The sequence below is a fragment of the Gymnoscopelus microlampas genome (genome assembly GCF_963454915.1).
Source record: "Gymnoscopelus microlampas genome assembly, chromosome: 9".
NCBI classification, from domain to species: domain Eukaryota; kingdom Metazoa; phylum Chordata; class Actinopteri; order Myctophiformes; family Myctophidae; genus Gymnoscopelus; species Gymnoscopelus microlampas.
This window is the reverse complement of record NC_139946.1, coordinates 23,177,964-23,198,528: the sequence shown is the minus strand read 5'-3', so window position 1 is coordinate 23,198,528 and position 20,565 is coordinate 23,177,964. Positions and strand designations below refer to the sequence as shown.

General features: G+C 44.0%; 1 protein-coding gene across 1 annotated transcript in view; it reads left to right on the top strand.

Moving 5' to 3' along the window:
* Positions 1–20,565, top strand: part of glis1b (GLIS family zinc finger 1b) — a 100,518-nt gene that overhangs the window by 54,392 nt on the left and 25,561 nt on the right. The window contains exons 5-6 of the mRNA XM_084066028.1: positions 12,259–12,420; positions 19,508–19,618. Coding sequence (XP_083922154.1) covers positions 12,259–12,420; positions 19,508–19,618 — 273 coding nt within the window. The remainder of the gene's footprint in view (positions 1–12,258; positions 12,421–19,507; positions 19,619–20,565) is intronic.

Sequence of the window (20,565 nt, the reverse complement as noted above, 5' to 3'; positions counted from 1 at the left end):
AAAAAAGAACACAGACTTATAGCGTGCTGAAGAGCTAACACATTCAGGGGCACCGTGGCATCTCGATTGCTCCACAGTTCTTGGGCAGCTGCCGTTTCACCCAGAAAGCTTTTGTGGTCTGGTGCCCCTCCAGAGGGTTGCGTAAATGCCTTCTCCCCTCTCCTCGCCCGAGTCCTTGGGCTGGTGTTGATCACAGTGCCATCTTGACCTATTGTTTAATTTCACCGGCATGTTTTCTCTCTGAATATTGTGGTGCCTCTGGCGTCAATCTATTTGACTTGGCATCCCACAGGGGCTCTGAAATGTTTATTTGTTGTCACGTCAGAGTTATGGAGTGGACCAATGTATGCTATAATGGGTGTAAGCCTTTAGACAGCTGTGTCAACTCTCGCCTTGTGTGGACAAGGAATGGCGGGCCAAAAACCAAAGAAGGGCTCTTGTTTCTTTTAACCTAGCACTTCTTCATCATACCTGATCATTGTGAAGACCTGTTTCTGTTGTCTGGGGAGTTAGTACGACTTTGACCCTTGGCTTCCTTATTTTTGGCTGCATGTAATGTTGGCAACCTAGGAACTTAAAGGGGAACATTGCCAATATTTAACGTGAATTCTATCATTCTATTTTGAGGAGGACATGTGAAAACACTCCTCACACTTCTCAATGTGTTCAGTGTGCTGGGCGCTGAGGCTGGAAATTCGCCATGTAAAACTACACATACTGTAGGCTGGCGTGACAGGATTCACGTTAAATACCAGCAAAGTTCAATAGTTGAGTGTGGGTAGAGAGGCCGCGTGGGACCGTGTCACCGGTTCGACCGGACGCTCATGTCAGGGACATGTGTGTCAGGGACCCTGAGCAAGACACTTAACCCCTTACAACCCTCTCATGCGCTAATCTGCTCAGCCATCAGCTGGGTGAACGCAGAAATGTAATTGCCCCTCTCCCGGGGACCAGCAAATACTCCCTTCTTTATTCCTAGCAACCTAGGACCGTAAGCTTATTCTGCTTTTGCACTGTCAATTTGCTCTGAATGAGAGTGACAACTAAATGCCTAAAGTGGAAATGTAAATTTGGTAGAGAGCAAGGGGTGGTGAAGACAGGGACAATAAATGTGACTGAACGGTAGAGGCTGGGAATACAACCTGAATGAATAACAGAGCACTGAAAGATGGAGAACGTGATGGAGAAGACAAGTGAGGAGAGAAAGCTGCTTACACACAGAGCCAACCATCACACTGGATTATATCAGATAATCGTCCCAACAAAGGAGTAATAAAGCCGATCAATTGATGAATTAAACATATTCTCATTGTGCACAGTGATCGTAGATGAAGTGCTATCCGTCATCCATAAACACCGCTGGTATCAAATGGAGTCATGGAGTCCATTCAGGTTTGTAGCACTCTATTGTATGGCTGAAGGAAGAGGTCCTTTTGCCAGATAGACGAAGAGACAGACAGAGAGAGAGATAGAATGGAAGCAGGTGTGAGTGAGAGGGGCAGGACAGATTGAACCCCTGGTGTCAGCCGCGGCAGCGGCCAGCACGCTCGTCAAACAGGATCCTGTATTGACTGCCAGTAACATCAGTCCAGGCGCCGTCTCAGAGCACAGATCGTGTTTAGGATTTTTCATTGCATTCCCCCCCAGTCTGTCTTTTTCACAGTGGCCTCGGGTTACATGAATGAGTTTATAATTAATGCCTTGATGGTTACTAATGGCCACGGCACTGAGAGCTTTGTGATGCACTCTAATTAGCCATTAGAAATGGTTAGGGTAGCTACTGTAGTGGGCACACACTGTCACTTGTCAGACAAAGGCAGGGGACTGTTACAGTGGCCTGTCAGAGAACAACAGGTTGCGGGATCCTTTCACTAAAACACAATAGTACTTATATCCAGTAAATATCCAGCCCAAGTGCGAGCACTAAAACGTAGTTATTACAATTTAAATGTCACCCCCCAAAAATGTATGCTATTTTTTTTAAACCAATGTCCAAGATACAAAGTTTTGCACTGAAAATGTAACCCAACTGCTGTATGCTGAGTATCAGTGTATGTCCAAACACTGTCCATTCCTATTGAGTAGTCTTGACGTGGATCCGACAGGTCACTTGACTGAAACTTGATCCAGTCTTTGCTAGACGGTGAGTGAGACTCAAAGGGGGAACTGCATAAGTTGGCCCGTTTTCTTACAGGCAACAATAACTTCTAGACAACCTGTGCCACTTGACCACAATGAAAATTCAATATGCTGAGAGGGGAAAACCGGGGAACCTGGGATGGAAGTTGGTTCAGTTCACTGCTAGCGCTGTATGATAACACACAAGAGATATCCCTTTTCCTTTCATTCTTTTTCCTCTCTTTAAGAAGTTGACCCTATTTTCCTCCTTCCCTCAACCTGGTGAACCGGTAAACCCGGGCTGGCTGGTTCAGGAGGAAATCACATCTTAGCCCTCCTAATGTGATGCAGGGCCGCAGAGCCGGTAGACATTTGAATGCAGGCCCCTGAATCGCAGCAGGTTAAGTGCTTCCATGAAGCCTCGCCACATTGTTGTGCAGCCAGCAGGACTAGCGCTGTGCCAGGGCCTCTGCAACGTAACAAGGGGTTTAGATCCATCATCGCACTTCCTCCTCAATCTCCATCAAACAGCCTGGCTAAGAGGAACAAACCAGCTGGGGCCGGCTCATTATGGGCAGCAGCCTCATTTAGTCATCATAGGAGCGCTTCCTGTTGTGCCATCCTGCATAGTTTTTAATCTGGCCCCCCAAACTATGCGGGGCATGAGTGCAAAATGGCTGTTCAGAACAATTTCTTTAGTCATTTACATGACTACTTCCTCCCACCAATTTATCGGCTGAGCTAGCGCTCTGTCGCTCGCTTGTTCATTCCCATCTGGACAACAGTCCTGGGCTTTTAGTCATTTGCTGTGTGTACTCATATCTCACCATTCATAAATCAAGGCTTCTCAAAATGTGGGAGGAGGAAGGGGTGTGTGTGTGTGTGCGTGTGTGTGTGTGTGTGTGTGTGTGTGTGTGTGTGTGTGTGTGTGTGTGTGTGTGTGTGTGTGTGTGTGTGTGTGTGTGTGTGTGTGTGTGTGTGTGTGTGTGTGTGTGTGTGTGTGTGTGTGTGTGTGTGTGTGTGTGTGTGTGTGTGTGTGAGAGAGTGTGAGTGTGCAGGAAGGAAAAAACTAAGTAAGTGTGCGTGAATTCATCTCCATCAAGTTTGGAGAGATGGAAAAGAAAAAGCTTTGCTATCTTTGATTCAAATTAGGCCGCTATTTGCAACAGATGAGGCTGGCCGCTAAAAGGGTCTCGCTTGGCTGTGGAAATGATATGTGTAAACTATGTAATGCGAATGTTTTAGCCAAGCTGTGTTTAATTTTGTATCCTGACGAAGCGCATGAGAAACCTGCCTCTCCTTAGCTGTCCTGTTGGATCATATGGATATAATTTCATCCATTTACGTTTTTCTGCTCTTTGCTGTGGTTGCCACGGGGCATTTGAAGGCAGGCAGATTAAATACACATGTCCCTCCCAGCCGCAGCCAGAGCGCTGCGCTCCACAAGCTCCCCTCAGAACAGATCCTAAAGTGTTGGTGGTTTTCCTCATCGGTCAGAGCAGAGAAAAGACACCTTATGATAAACCAACTCACTTCCACCAGCTCTTTCATACACATATATTAAGTATAAATATGGTTGCTGTCAGGCAGAAGCTTTGTATGTCCATATTTCAACTTTTAGTTTTTTTTTTTAAATGAATGCTCCATTTCGTCATACAAGAGTGTTGTGCGAAATAAGTGAAAATAGCCGGTCTACAAGCTCAGCACGTCATGATGCAGCGCGTTGTGAGCTTGCAGATTGCTATTTTCGCGATTTTCTAAAGATTTTGAAAGTGAAAGTTGTTATTTCTGTCTGGGTTTCAAAAATATTTAACCAATGAAAAGTATTGACAAGAGCTCCGCCCGACAGCAACAATATTCAAAAGCAGGTTAAGCAGCCTGTATAACTTTATAACATGTTTTCCTTTGCACAGCATTTCCTCTCTCCAGCGCCCTCGCAGTCACCACCTTGTACTGAACGCCAGCTTTGCCAATTAAGTAGCCGGGATGCATTAGCTAAAACTAATCAAAGCGGAAAACTGATGGAGCTTGTTAAGACCCTGAGTACTTTTAGCTTTTTACAGTGGGGCCCTCTAAACATGAGTAATAGTGGATTTCATGCTAGTTAGCAGCCAAACAATTTAATCCGAGCCACCAGTCGTTAGTCGTAAGCCCTGTACCGCAATTACTTCCCAGGCTGGAGAGAAATATTACTGTGCTGAAGGAGATATCAAAGGATTCCCTGGCGTCCATTGCGGCAGCCCTAGGAAGTCTCGAGGCTGTCAGGGGAGAGAATCTTGGAGTTTATTCTTGGGAAAAATATGAGTCCTACCGGTGATGACCTCGGCTATAAAGAAGCAGAGACAGATACTTTTTCCAAGGAGGGGAACCTCTGGAGGAAACTCTTGTCTTACCTTTGTTCCTACTCTTTCTTTTCTTCTTCTCTCTTTTGTTCTCTCTCCCTCCCACTCTTGTCTGTGTCCCTCTCCAAACCACTCTACTTTCTATCTTTCTCTATCACTATCCCAGTGATCCTTTTTCATTTCAAGGACCGCCGGCTTGATACCTTTTTTTTTAGACAGGCATCTGTCTGTCCTCGTAACATTTTCCATCAGATTCACTGTCCTGGATGTCAGCAGCCATGGCCCCACTCACCCCTCTCCATAACGGGCAGTTTGTTCCCATCATCTGCCGCTCCCGCAGGCTGCTAATGAGCCGCTGCTTGTGAGGAGAACTCACTACACTGCTGCCTTTTAGCCTCAACACTGTTTGGCCTTCTCCCTGCCAGTCAGGAATCATTTCCCATGGAGGCCTCAGGCGGGCCGCACCTCCGCGGCCCAGCATGCCGGGTCCATAATCTGTCTGTTGTGATCGGCTAACCAGCCCACCCCATCAGCCCCCCCTTAACGCCGTTCGGCCCCTCATACCCCTTTCAGACCTGTTTCAACCGTGTCAAGACGCACTGTCACCCCCAATGTTTACCAAACTCCTGAGCCCCCCGTCTCCGGACCGAGGCGGTGTCAAACGCTGCTCAAACTGATGCCAGCGCCACTCAAGTGTGTGCGGTGATCTGCCGGTTTACCTTAGACGCAACGCGAGCATTCAAAAGGGGGGGAAAGCCAAACATGTTTAAAGCAATTAATGTGATTAGCGCCGTCTAAACTGTTTTCATAGATAATATCAAAGGTAATATCTGTCCTGTGTGGTTTCAGGCGCTTCACCCACCACGGGCTGTTTATACCCTCCTGTTTGAGGACGACTACAGTCCATGGTTTGTGTTCATCAAAACTGATTCAAACTAAGTCCAGCCACCTCCAAGTTAAAATCATACAGGGCACACACTTACGGGTGTCATTTTAACATACTGTACGTCTGCCATTTGGGGAATGTATCAGTCTAATGTTTTCCCCACCTCTCTGAAGAATACTCTTACTTTAAGACTAAAACTAAAAATATGTTTTTCACACTTTTAGAGCATATCCGTGGTCACAATGGATATGCGACATAGTTAGATGTTAGATAGACACAATATATGCCAAAATAAAAATAAAAATGAATGACATGTTTCTATACTGACAAAGATGTGTAAAAGAGTATTCTGTTTCCCAACACTGCATTTGAAAATTGGGTCCAAAGACCATGGTACTGATATTAAATTAAGGTTTTTTGAACTTGAAGATTTAAGGAAACAAGAAACAAGATTGTTGTGGCATGCTGTAACGCTGTCTGAGTACAGACGACAACAACGCTTTCCCACAGGACTTCCAATCAATAGACTTTGAACAAATGTTCTTTGGATTTAGAGGTATTGCTTACTGAAAAATCAAAAACGGAGAGTTCTAGGAAACTTGAAACAATAAAGGGCGACAATCTTCATGGGTCAGTGAGATCACCGAAATACCGAAATGGAGATGAAAACGATGAACTCATTAGATTCATTTAAGACACAACTCAAACAAGACAAGATGTGAAAAAACCGACGTCATTTGAATGACTACAAAGAAGGAACAATCTAGTGGCATAAAGTCAACCTACTTCATGAAAACAGAGAACCAGAGTTAAAACAGGTGTCTCCTCTCAACTTGATTCTATCCCTCATCTGTGTGTGACAAGTGAATCACAGAAAGTGAGAATCATAGCTATACTGTATAAACATAGATACCTCATTGGCCACTGCTGTTCATTGGAGCGATGCATAATCGCATATATTTAGCAAGGAGAGCCTTGCCTCCTAATGCATGTATGCCCCATGTACAATATGTCTATTGAAGCGGCAGGTTTCTCCACAATTACAATCATCATAGCTCCCTGAATTCTCAACCAACTTCCACACGGTTTGGTTTGTTACAGATGTCTTAGATGTTGTTATGTTTTGATATAGGATACTTGGTTAAATAAAAAATGTGGGGATTCATACCAAAACATCACATCTTGCATAGACAGTAAACTGTAATGGTTATAAAACAGAAAAACGTTTTAGCCTCAGGTACTTATATACGACTCTAATTTCTTGCAGTGGAGTTATGGCAAGCTGGCTTACATAATATTGGGGCGGTGTTGACGTGCGGCCCAGTGGCCAATAAGGTGTCTACGTATTTTCAGTATCTCTGTGGTGAGAATGAAGATCTTCAACTAGATCTCAGGTTCCCAAACGATGTGTGTGCCATTAGACAAGTCCAGGTGTGCCGTGGGATTTTGTGACAACTGGACACAAAGTAATAAGCTTCTTGTTTAGTCTGTCACTGAAAAACGGTTCCATGCTTTTGTCTCCAACAGGTTAGATTGCTATAATGCTCTTTTTACTGGACTTCCTATGTGCAATAGAGTAGTGGTTCTCAAAGGGGTCCCAAACCCAAATGGACCCTTACAGGTATGTAACTCTGAGAGCATACAAATGAACTAAATGGATCCTTATTGGTCCATTTGTATGCTCTCAGAATTGTGGGGGTCCTTAATTATTTAAAACCACTGCAATAGAGAATTTATTTCAAAAAACGTATTATTCTCAAAGCTTTAAATAGTCTACCTCCTAAATATATCTCTCACCTGCTCACTTCCTATAAACCTTCACATGTTGTGAAGGTGCATTTAGTTACTATGATCCTACTTTCTTGAACAACCTTACTGATGGTTAGTTGTGCTGTGTGCGTGTGCGTGTGCGTGTGCGCGTGTGCGTGTGCGCGTGCGCGTGTGTGTGTGTGTGTGTGTGTGGTGTGTGCGTACATGGGGAGTCCTTAATGTTGTATGGTTTGAATTGTGGATGGGTGGGGTTTATAAATACTTTTGTGGGTGTGGTGGTGGGTGGACGGGGGCAATGGCTGTACTGTATACGGATGTTTGTGTTGTGAATAATTCTTTTTTGTCTTTTAGTCTGAAGCACATTGCACATAGTCTTCAGCTAAAATTGACTAGACCTTATTCAGACCATATGTCAGCACAATGACTGTATACATTTCTAACTTGAGCGGAATTCAAACCCCTAGCATTGATAGCATTAGTGCTATATTATTGTATATTAGACATTGACCTGTAAAGAAACACTGAATATTAGTAGAATATTTGTAGAGAAGACAATCCAGGGGTAAAAATGTTGTCTGCTTTTGCACAGCCTTAAAACAAATAACACAAATATCATGTTTCATTTGACCAACATTCCCCAATTCCAAACTAAGTAGACCCTAGACGCTCACTGAAACCACTAAACGGTGGTGCCATTTTAGCTGGCATATTGGCCATTACACTAAAACACCTTACTTTGGCATAAAATGTCCCATGCAGGTCCTCCTGTGAGTAATACCCGTTTGCCCAGAAGTGGCATTTACCATTAGTTCCCCCAGCAGGCAGGAAAACTTCATGCTCGCTTGTCTCTGTGCCAGCCCACCTCTCTGAATAATAACACACTCTACACGATTAACACGCTTTCCTCCACAGCCCCCTAACTCTAATTTAGCCTCAAATTTGTATTGCGGAAAAGAAAGCAATGAAAAGAGTGATTATTTCCCTTATACATAAATACACACATTTTGGCGCGTCGATAATGCCCGTGTTTGTTTTCAAAACTCGAGCGCTCGGCGCCATATTTCAGGAGTCAGCGTGAACCGTGTCTGTCCGGACTGGCATGCCTGTATGGATGTTCCCCACGCTCTCTGAGTTTTATTAAACTTTCCCCCTGCGCTCTCGCTCACTCCCTGTCTTACTTTCCGTCCTGCTCACTTGATTAGCCCTAGCTTTAGAATAATATGCTTCTGCTCTACATTGTGTGCTTTGACACTTAGATATTTTCCATACCTCTGTGTGTGTGTGTGTGTGTGTGTGTGTGTGTGTGTGTGTGTGTGTGTGTGTGTGTGTGTGTGTGTGTGTGTGTGTGTGTGTGTGTGTGTGTGTGTGTGTGTGCGTGTGCATGTGCGTTGTGTACACACATGCATGTGCACTTGTGTGCGTGTGTATGTATGTGTCCTTACTGTAAATGTGTGTTCCCTCGTGTCAATGTGCGAGACTGTACGTACGTACGTACGTATGTCTTTGTGTGTATGTTGAATGCAGCAGGGTGGGCCGGCCATCACAGAGCAGAGTATACAGTATCTCATGACACGGGTGAGATCTATGGTCTGACAGACCATCTGACATGGGTTCATAACTGATGTTTTCCCTTGCTCTCCCCACATTCCAACCTACCGCCTCAAGGCTGCTGATTTGTGAAGTTTGCGTTGGTGTCTGATATCGTGCGTGTCTGTATTTATGTCTGTATTATCTACAATGTGTCTGTTATTGTTCCTGTATTGTTATTGTTCGTGTGTCTGCATGGCATTAGCAGTCACTCATGTACGATGCCCGTGTCTGAACACGTAGTTTCCAAAGAGTTTGCCTCAAAACCATCATAACAACTTTTGTTTCACTGTACCTTGCCATAAGTGGACAGTTTAACCGCATTGAACCTGGCGTCCCTATTTTCGGCATGTCATTAAATGTGAAACTTTAAAAATTTTTTTGTTGATGGGCCATTTTTGTATTTGTTGTACAACTAAGTATTTAGGGCTTAAATGGTTAAAGACACACTATGACGCTTTTAAAGTGCATTTCAGTTAATTGTTGGTTGTCATTGTCTGGAGAAACAACAATATTTGTGATACAATTCACATTGACAGAGAAAATTCCCCCTTACTGTTTGTCTTAACTTTTCTCTGTGTTCCTCTAATTCCCATGATGCATTCTGCGGGCAGGCATTGGGCTGGCACGCCCATACGATCAATGGCCGCTATTACATCAACCTGAGTTGTGACTTGTGAGTCATATTTTCTGAAGTCAAGATATCGCTATTTTGGTGTAAACATGGACAATGTCAGGCCCACTGAGGGTAGCAGCTAAAGCCCAGATAGTAAGGGTTATATTTTTCACATTAACAGAATTTACTCCAGTGAGTGACATCACTGCAGTAAACTTTTTAGCACAGCACTGTTGGCTAAAGTTTAAAATTGTGATTGTTCCTTTTAACCACTTAAACCCTCAATACTTAGTCAACTTAACCAGGGTTAGCTCTGTACTTGGTTCGCTCGTTCCCTCCTCTACACTAAATATCTTTGCCGAAAATAGCAGATCCACTATTTTGTGCTGAATGTTCAACCCCAGAATAGGGGCATCATTTATACTCCATCGACGGCGTCGCTTGCTGACAAGAACTGATCTTATTATTAGGTTTTAGTCTCTCTCTCTCTCTCTCTCTCTCTCTCTCTCTCTCTCTCTCTCTCTCTCTCTCTCACACACACACACGCACATGCGCGCACGCACACACAGTGCCGTCAGGTCACCTGACACAGCTCTAACCTGACAGGCTTAGGTTTCGTCCGTATTAAATGGAGCGGCGTTGAATAGAAGGCCCTGCCTGCGTTGTGTCTGAGTGAATGAAGGAGGCCAGGATGAACACTAAGCCCAGATGAGGCTGAAGGCCCATTAGAAGAATGGTGTCACTCTCTCCTTCTCCGTAACCCAACCTCTTGTCAGCAGGCTTCACTAAAGGTCAGGATCCAGTGGACCGCAGGCAGCACCTGCAGCACCTCTGTGACCGCGACATGGTGGTTACATTTAGCCCTTTTACACCGGTCAGGAGGCAGTTTTGTAGCTACATCAGTAGGCATTTTCGGGGAGGCTTACAATGCGTGGCAATGCGACACATTGTGAACTTGTAGACCGGCTATATTCGGCAACGAGATTTGGTGTAGAGGGCAAAAAGGAGGGGGGGGGGGGGGGGGGGGGCAATTATAGACCCCCCTGCGGTCTACTGATGTATACAGGGTTTAACCCATTAAGACCTGAAGCCGATTCTAAAATGTCTTCTAAATCCTAACAGTTTTCTGAAAACTGTTGCTATATCAGTGGTTCTCAAACGTATTCATGTCAAGCCACACCATCATTAGACCCCATCGTGTTACTTCGATAAAAGCATCAAACAAAAGATATGTTGTCTTGGTAACCACTTTATTACACCAACAAACAACTGCTACAGTTTGTTTATCAGGGTTGTTATGGTAACATGCAATTTTTATATATCATGAGTGTGATTAGACTGTTGTTGTTGTCTGAGGCTATGTTTGAGATGATCCAATATAGAATATTATAATGGCCATAATGATGCCCATCCCCTGCTGTTGTACTCGCTTGATTGCATCTTCCCCCTTCCTCATCTACCACTTCATCATGCATTTTACCACATCAGCACATTAGCAAAGCTTCCCTAACACTCTCTCTCTCTCTCTCTCTCTCTCTCTCTCTCTCTCTCTCTCTCTCTCTCTCTCTCTCTCTCTCTCTCTCTCTCTCTCTCTCTCTCTCTCTCTTCTTTTCTTTTCTCTTCTCTGCTCATCTCTTCTCCACCTCCATCCTTCCTGTCTTCCATGCTCCTGTGGCTCCTGATCGGTGCATACAAGCCATGCATCTGGAGCCCTCAGATAGGGTGACAGGTCAAGTGACAGTGCAGGAGAAGAGCCCCCGATGTGAGCTCCTCCATGGCCACTGGCTCCCATTGTTGTGAACCCGCAGCAGTCAAGACTGGGTATTGATGTCAAACTAGTGCAGCTAACTGAATACATGAGTGGGATTAACCTTGGGCGGATATACGTTACACTGAGCCATCGTGTCTGTAATATGTACTGTACTGTGGTGCACCCATACACTTAATCGCTGTATATACAGTAACATGTACAGGGGGTTCTTCTTGAGAGGGAGGTGCCTTGTCAGCCAAACGGCAATGTTTTCCACTTAGGAGCGGAGGGAGTGGACATGCGAGCAGCCCCATGAATAATGTGTGTGTTAGCAAATCTGTGGTGTTCATTGGCTGAGTGGTCGGGATCAAATGGGCCCGAGCTGGCCGGGTCAGGATGAGAAGAAGAAGCTTGTTTACCGTCACTGTCACTTGTCTATCTAATGCACCATGCACAACTGAACAGGACAGGACACTCTTGCGCTATGCATTACACCCCATTAATGGCTGCCGTACGGCAGACTAAAGTTTCTCCTGTAATTTACCAGACCCGGCCCGCCACGCTCGGGGGCAGGCGGGTGTGGAGCCCAGCTTCCACCTCACGAGCGGACGTGTCGCTCTCGAGCTAATGGCTTTTCAACAAAGGTCCGTCGGAACGGCTGCGTAATTCAAGAGGGTGGAAAAAAACTGACCATTATTGCTGCCCCGTGTTCTCGAACGCCTCTCCGTTTTCCATGGCCGAGGTGCGCACGTTCTCTTGTGCTGGAGAGCCACGGTGTAGAGTGAGCTCCCACAGCTGTGTGTGTGTGTGTGTGTGTGTGTGTGTGTGTGTGTGTGTGTGTGTGTGTGTGTGTGTGTGTGTGTGTGTGTGTGTGTGTGTGTGTGTGTGTGTGTGTGTGTGTGTGTGTGTGTGTGTGTGTGTGTGTGTGTGTGTGTGTGTGTGTGTGTGTGTGTGTGTGCGTGTGCATGCGTCTGATCAAGGGACACAGGGGAAGAGTGGGAAGGCTCCATTCTGAGTCACAGAGGTGCATGTACATAGAGCCCACATTGTGGCTGTGTGTTTACCATCCTTGCCCTCATTGATCTAATTCTCTCTCTCTCTCTCTCTCTCTCTCTCTCTCTCTCTCTCTCTCTCTCTCTCTCTGTGTGTGGATGGGTGGGTGTGTGTGCACCTCTGTCCTCCTCTGCAGTTCGAGGGCTGCAACAAGGCCTTCTCCCGTCTGGAGAACCTGAAGATTCACTTGCGGAGCCACACAGGAGAGAAGCCCTACCTGTGCCAGCACCCTGGCTGCCAGAAAGCTTTCAGCAACTCCAGCGACCGGGCCAAGCACCAGCGCACCCACCTGGACACGGTCAGCACCACAGCCTCCTCTCTCTCTCCTTCTCTCTGACTCAGTCTCTCTCTCTGTCTCTCTGTCTCTCTGTCTGTCTCTGTGTCTCTCTCTCTCTCTCTCTCTCTCTCTCTCTCTCTCTCTCTCTGTCTGTCTGTCTGTCTGTCTCTCTGTCTTTCTCGACCTCCCCTCTCACTTTCTCCCTCTCCTCACACCTCTGTCTGTCTGTCTGTCTGTCTGTCTGTCTGTCTGACACCTCCCACTGTCACCCCACAGTAGATCAATGTCTTAGTGGCTTGGACATGTTGTAAACACAGAGTCTTTGCAGCAGATGTTCTGCACTGTGAAATCCCCTGAATGGGCCCAAATGGATCCTTATGGGTTCATTTGGGTCCATTTTTACATGTTCAGAGTTAAATAGACACTGACGATTTTACTGTGAGAGAACGGTCTGGGCAAGTCAGTGGGTAAAATAAGTCACTGTATTGATGGAGGGATGCTCTGCAGGAAACCTGGAATTATGATCTCAGTGTGTGTGTGTGTGTGTGTGTGTGTGTGTGTGTGTGTGTGTGTGTGTGTGTGTGTGTGTGTGTGTGTGTGTGTGTGTGTGTGTGTGTGTGTGTGTGTGTGTGTGTAGTATGCATATGTACCGTATGTGTATCAGGGCCAGTTTTAATTCACTTTCAATTCAATCAATGGTGAGACTCAGAGTGCATTTTCATTTCAACTATTGAAAAAATGTTGCCCATAGAAGGTTGGAAAGTTCTTATACACAACCAGTGCAGAAACTAATTGAGAACGAAGGTTGCTTTTGACATTTTTAAATAGACTGAATTGAATGTGAATTGACCCAAGCCCTTCCCTGGTGCCTGCCATGTGTGTGTGCGTGCACGTGAACGCATGCACACACACACACACACACACACACACACACACACACACACACACACACACACACACACACACACACACACACACACACACACACACACACACACACACACACAGACACACACACACGTGTGTGGGTTTTCATGAGTATAACACTCAAAGGTAGTGCTAAACCCATACATGCACAAACGCACGTACAGTACACATGCACCAGCGCACATACGCATGCATGCGCATGCACGCACACACGCACGCACGCACACACACACACACACACACACACACACACACACACACACACACACACACACACACACACACACACACACACACACACACACACACACAGAGCTAAGATGCAAGCCCCAGCGCTTAATTCTAAGCCTCAGTGCTCATTTCCATGGCTCGACAGTGTTACGCTTCAATTTGTTAGCTGTCAGTGGGTGAGTGGTGTGGCGTTCTCACTCTCCCCACACCACCTGTGACACACCACAGATCATTAAATGATCAGTTCCATTAGGGTCGAGTCACAGCTTGGGCCGTAACACAGTTGGACTGCGGGGGCTGGCTCACCACAGACAGAGCGCTGCCTGTTTCTCCAACCTGTGGAAAGGGAAGCATAGGAAAGCTTGAGTCAGCTATTGCTGCTACTCAGTGGTGGAAGAAGTACTCAGGTTGTTTTTACTTAAGTAAAACTAGCAATAACACAATGTAGAAATACTCTGTTACAAGGAAAACTCCTATATTCAAAAGTTTACTTAAAAGTAAAAGTACTGGCATCAAAATATACTTAAAGTACCAAAGAAAAAGTACTCATGAATGGCCCATTTCACAAGTTTTCTACATTTTTCAAAATCTGTTGGGGGATCGGCTATATTTGAATAGATAAATAGGGCTTAATTGGTTAATGTATGTTTTGTAATAATCTAAAACAAAACTTAAACTAAACTAACCCTAAACCTTTTTCAAAGTATTGTTGTGGAGTAAAAAGTACAATATTTGCCTCTGAGATGTAGAGGAGTAGAAGTATGAAGTAAAGGATTAGCTTGAAAAATACTCAAGTAAAGTAATAGTACCTCAAAATTGCACTTAAGTAAAGTACTTGGGTAAATGTACTTAGTTACTTTCCACCACTGCTGCTACTCCTCCTGTCTCTGTGATTCCTAGTCCTACAATAACCCACTTTATTATCGCCCAAGCTGCTAGCATTATCACTCAAGAACAGTGTGACTCGACTACTTATAGTTTACTATTGGGTACACCAATACCTCTCAAAAATAAATATACTTTTTACATCACTATTTAAGTCATAACATTAATACATGTTATTGTCCATCTAGAAACGACTAGTTATTTTGATGAAAACCAACATGTCGTAGTGAGTGAATAGACAACAATATTGTTAACACACACATACGTTTGTTCTCGTTTAAGACGTGTCTGATGTCTGTTTGGATGACATGTCTGGCTGTGCCAAAGAGTTGTGGTTGGTTCTGCTAAACGTTCACAAGTAAAGCAGCTTCTGCTTTTCTCGTGAAAAAGAACAATGTTGTGTGTGTTTGTTCCCACAAACACTACAATGTGCTTATGTCTTAAGAAATATGGATGGAATTACCAGAGCACATGGAATTCTTTCCCCTCTACTTTGTAAGCAAAGTAGGGCCGCAACTATATATGATCTTCTTAGGGATTATTCTATTGATTACTTTTTAGAATAATCGAGAAGGGCAGGATTTTTTTGTATATAAAAAATGTTATACTATATATATCGACGCTGTTGGGCAGTCTATTTGAACCTTTTGTGTTTTTTCGTAAATTAATGCCTTACTTGATCATACTACAGTGTCACACAAAAGTAGCAGATCTGAAAGCTCAAAACGCTGTGCAAGTGACACGTTTTGAGCTTGTAGATCTGCTACTTTTGCTGTTTTTGAATTTGAATTCTGAAAAGTAACAGTTTTGGACATACAGTACATGTATGAGGTTTACACCCAACAGAGACGATATCAACAAATCACTGTGAAAGAAATCTTTTATAATTGACTTAATTGATTAGTCTGGCTAACCACTTAAGACCTATTTTATACTATGTGTATGATGGTGTTGTATAACTATACTGAAAATAGCAGATGCGTTGTGAGCTTGTTGATCTGCTATTTTTGGTGTTTTTGAAATTAATTTAATCAATTAGTTTGATTAACTGTTGCACCCTCAAAGCAAAGCACAGTATTAATGGTTCACATATTATAAAGCTTTATATCTGTATTCAAATTATATGACATCTTGAAATAAAACTGCTCCACTCTATGTCCAGGTGATAGCAGGTACAGTAGGTCCAGACAGTGTTACTCCATGTATTTCGACGCATCCGTGGGGGGATATGCGCACATGATCTGGCAACCCGGGAGGCGACATTGTTTGACACATAAACGCTAATAAGAAGCTGAGATTTGATGAAATTGAAAAACGGGCTTCACAGTTAAGTTCAGATGGTAACGGTCAATGGCTGTGTGCAAAATCAGAGCAATTGGTCCAGCCACTGAGGAGAACCGGGTAGAGGTCGCGTTAGTCCTAGCCCTGAAACATGACAGTCATGGTGCCAGTTCCCCCTGGGTTTTCGCGGTTTTCTATTTGTTGACATTGCCAACTCTCACATGTACATAAACGTTCAGATTTCAAATATAAAGTGCTTACCACAGAGCCACGGATGTTACCTCGCGATGCGGACCACATTAAGTACCCGTATCTCCCGTATTGTTCAATAAAAAGCATTTTAAGCCCATCGCCGGCCATTTTCTTTTTTTTTTTTTTTTTTTTTGTAATGTATCAGAGTGCAATACACCTCCCAACCATTAGGTGTCGCATGGTTGAAAGTATCGGAGAAAAGTTGGAGAAAATGGCCGGCGATCGGATTAAAATGCTTTTTATTGAACAATACGGGAGATACGGGTAAAATGTGCTGCATTGGGCGGTAAATGGGAGACACTTTATTGTGCAGGTAGCCTACAACAGGAAAAAGAGAGCTAGTTGTTGCTGCTGCGTTACAGACTGCGGTCTCGGCAGACAGACAGAGCCACCGCGGTCCGGTTAAGTTACATTATATAAAGTTGTGTATTTAACAGCCAGTTACACACAAGTTGTATCATTACGAGTTAGAATATATCACAGATACTAGGCTAATACAAGGGCACTTGTGAGTAAAGTTGGCAAGTTGCCCTACAGTTTAAACAACAGTGCAGGTTGAAGATGAAATCTAACACAGATGCGTAAATACTCTTCACAACAGCTATAGGCTACTGCAACTATGGCATCGAGGTGAAACATGACGTTAATCATAATCGTGGACCTATTTTTAACTCTATGAGGTGGACACGTTAAAACGTTACCACTTTGAACTGAATAGCTCTATGAGGAGACGACAAGATTCTCACAACTCATCAACTCTCCCACGGCTGTCCCAAATAGACGCACGGACGGCATCCACTGTCTAACTATACAGCATAACCTCCTCCTGTGAGTGAGTAATGGTCTATAATTTATTGCCCTAACAGGTCAGCTGAGCCACATTATGAAGGATTAATCTGAAATGCCCAATTTTGTGCAGTGCCCTTTGATTAGAAAATGCATACAAACGCAATTGATTATTGAGAAACCATTACGCACGCAGCATGCGCAAATGGTAATGTAGGTAATTAATGTATTTGTGTAAGATGACCCTATATAAAATGTGTATATTACGATGGTTCATGTTCAAATAGCTCAATCCAAAATATAATGCTGTAGGCCTAAGTGTTAGGCTGTATTTACGCACCTGCTTGTCATTAATGCATAAAAATAATTATGACCGTTGTTTTTGTCAGATGTCCGGTAAATTTGAATCCTTCCGGACATTGGGACCGGCAGATTAAAATCCTAGCGCGACCCCACCACTACAGACCTATGCTACAGACAGAGGTTACTAGAATTATAGTAGGATATTATTACTTCCCCCAGTAAAGAATAGTGTAGCTTATTACATTTGCCAAAACAGTAATCATTTTACAATTATTAATCCAAGTATCTCTGTATTACTGCGTTACGATGAACATGATTTGCTTTTGACTGAGAAAAGCGCTCTCTTTTCTCTGCATCGTTTGTCTAGCTACAATGTGTCCATCAAGCTAGAGGAGAGGAGCACAGTCAATCGCCATAGTAGGAGGTTGTCAAAAAATAACTACTAGCAAAGCGAATATATTAATATAACTTGTAATGTATAGTCACTCTTGATACAGTACCAAGTAATAATTAACGTAAAATTATTACTTTTTAAGGAGTAATAAGTAACTAGTAACCCATCACTGTGTGGATCAGTCCTTGATGACTTTTATGTTTCTGTCAGCATCTTCCTCCTTTAATTCAGGAACACATTTATTACATTTTTAACACCTCTGACCTCCGCCCTCTTTTTCCACAGAAGGCTAAACGATACAGCCAATCAGAGTCCCCCATGCATACAGCCTCACATTAACACCCTGTGTTAGGGCCTTCGCTGTGCCTGCCCAGCCGCCTGCCTACCCGCCCTGCCAGAAACACTTAAGGGAAAAATCATTTTCAAAATGTAATGAAATGTATTCTAGACATAAGTTGTGTTTCATTCCCCCCCTCCCCCGCCCTCTCCGGGTCCTGCACTGTATTGGGGTGCGTTGCTTAGCAAAACAAACATGGCGTAGATGAGTGGCGCTGAGAGCGCCGTGGAATAACAATGTGTTATTTACAGAAAAGGCCGGGGTACGGAGGCCGGGCTAATAAAGACGCGTATCCCCTTACATTTTAATGGCTACCTTATATTCCTGAGGATGAAAAAAAGATGGCGTGAGGGGAAAATCCCTCCGTCAGCGAGCCGCACGCTGTATTTGCTTGGTTAATGAGAGGAACGTGAAACGATGAGGAAAGTCCATGACAGTGCAATCGTTTTACACATGTCATTCCTGTTACTTTAGTCTGTGACCATTTTATACATGTCATTCCTGTTACATTATTATGTTACATTACTAGCCCCCAAACCCTCGCCACCGGCATGAAGACACACAGACACACTCTCACACTCACACACACATGCACACGCGCACGCACGCACGCACGCACGCACGCACGCACGCACGCACGCACGCACGCACGCACACACACACACTAGAATTACTGAGCATCCTCAGAAGACCCAGATAAAGTATCACACTGTTGTTGGTCTGCAACATTTCAATTTCTTCAAATGTTACTTTCTGGTTTTGTTCACATGCCTGCTTTAACTTGAAAAAGTATTCAGAAACAACAGGATAGTTTTCCTGTGACATCTCTGAGCTCCTAGTGGGATTTCTTTGGTCCATAATGTCAGCATTTTCCTAAAATACACTGTATTACTACTATCAATCATTGGTAATACTGATATCATGTGTCCCAAGTAGGTGGGGTTTGATTACTTGGACAAGGAGTTGGGGAAAAAAGGCCTACATGAAAAATCAGACTGGAAAAAATGTCTGTCCTCTGTGAAATATTAAATCCTGGATTAAAAAAATGAAAAATCAGAAATGGGAAGCTGTAAAAATTCTCTCAGTGGGAGTCTTATAGGAAATTGGCTTCCTCCTCCTTGAAATGTTTATAATTTACTGTCTTTGTCTTTTTTTCTCTTTTTCCTGCTTGCTCTCTTCCTCTTACTTCCATTTTGTGCCTTTCTCAGCTGAAAGGTAGGACTCTATCTTTGGACTCATTCAAACATTTATTTTCCAACACGTACTGTATTCTGTTGACCTGACTGTTGTGCTTATAACTCGCTCCTTGACTTTATGATCTAACTAATCTATCGTTTGATTGTGATAGCTCTGCTGATGTTTGTACTGTTTACACTGGTCTTAACCAGTTTCAACCTGAACCTGGCATCCCTATTTTGGGCATGACATAATATGACATGCCCAACAACATTTTGGAACATTTTCACGTGTTACGTGAAAATGTTCCAAAATGTTGAAATTTAAAAAATAAAAAAGAGCAAACATAGTAGATCTACAAGCTCATAGCGCGTTGCGATGTGACACGTTGTGAGCATGTAGATCGGCTACTTTCGCTATTCATCGTACGACAAACTATATAGGGCTTAAGTGGTTAAACTGACCGACTAACTGTACATTGTAAAGCCTATACATTGATGTATAACATAGCATACTGTACTCCTGTGTCTCTGTAGAAACCGTATGCGTGTCAGATCCCTGGCTGTACCAAGCGCTACACAGACCCCAGCTCCCTGCGCAAGCACGTCAAGATCCACTCTGCCAAAGAGCAGCAGGTGCGTAGGAAGGTAAGTTACCAGAGTGTGAAAGAGACAGAGAGGAGGAGAGAGAGACAGAGAAAGAGGCAGGGAGAGGGGAGGGCTCAATGAGTATGGAAAAAAAACAAAAACCTATAAACTGCTCTGTCTGTCCCAGCATGAGCTGATTAATGTCAACAGTGAGACCATAAGCTTTACAAATAGGCCAGTAGGTGTAATAATTACTTCTCTGGTACTTATTCTGCACAGCTCTGTCCACTTGCCTTAATTGCGTGTGCGTGCGTGCGTGATGGTGGTGAGTGTGTTCGTGTATGGGTGTGTGCGTATGTCTATGTGTGTGTTTTGGAAAGAGGGGGAGAGGGGGAGAGGGGGAGAGGGGTTTGAAACTCATTTCCCCAACAATAGATCAGGTTTGACCACATTTCATCGTGTTCATGGTCAAAAGCCCATTCTTTCCCCGACTGGAAGAGGGAGTAAATAAGAAGAGAATGGGCTCATTGTTGTGGAAGTGGCTGGATAGTGGCAGACTTGGGGATGATGTGTTCCTTTGCTTAGCATCGTAAAGGGAAACACATGTGCGCGCTTGTAGCATTGTTAATAAGCTGTAGAGCAAGAATACCCCAGTGGCCAGATGTTATGGACAAATGTCAAACAAACGCTCTCCCTCTCCCTCTCTAGCAGCAGTGGAGGAGAAAACTGTTAGAGCAGCGTCGCGTTGGGGGGAAAGGCACAGTCCCAATTATATTTGATGAATGGTTCGCAGGACGCTCGCAGGGAAACGGTCTCCAAGACAAAATGCATACACACACACACACACACACACACACACACACACACTGAGTGACATATCTGCGTGTCAAGTCGTAATGTAGCTCATGTCAGTTGGACTGTTGTGTTAAACAGCAAATGAAAGCTGTTTCCCTTGTGATTTCAGCGCTTAAAGACAGAAAAAGAAAGATTTAAGTCACTCGCAAATC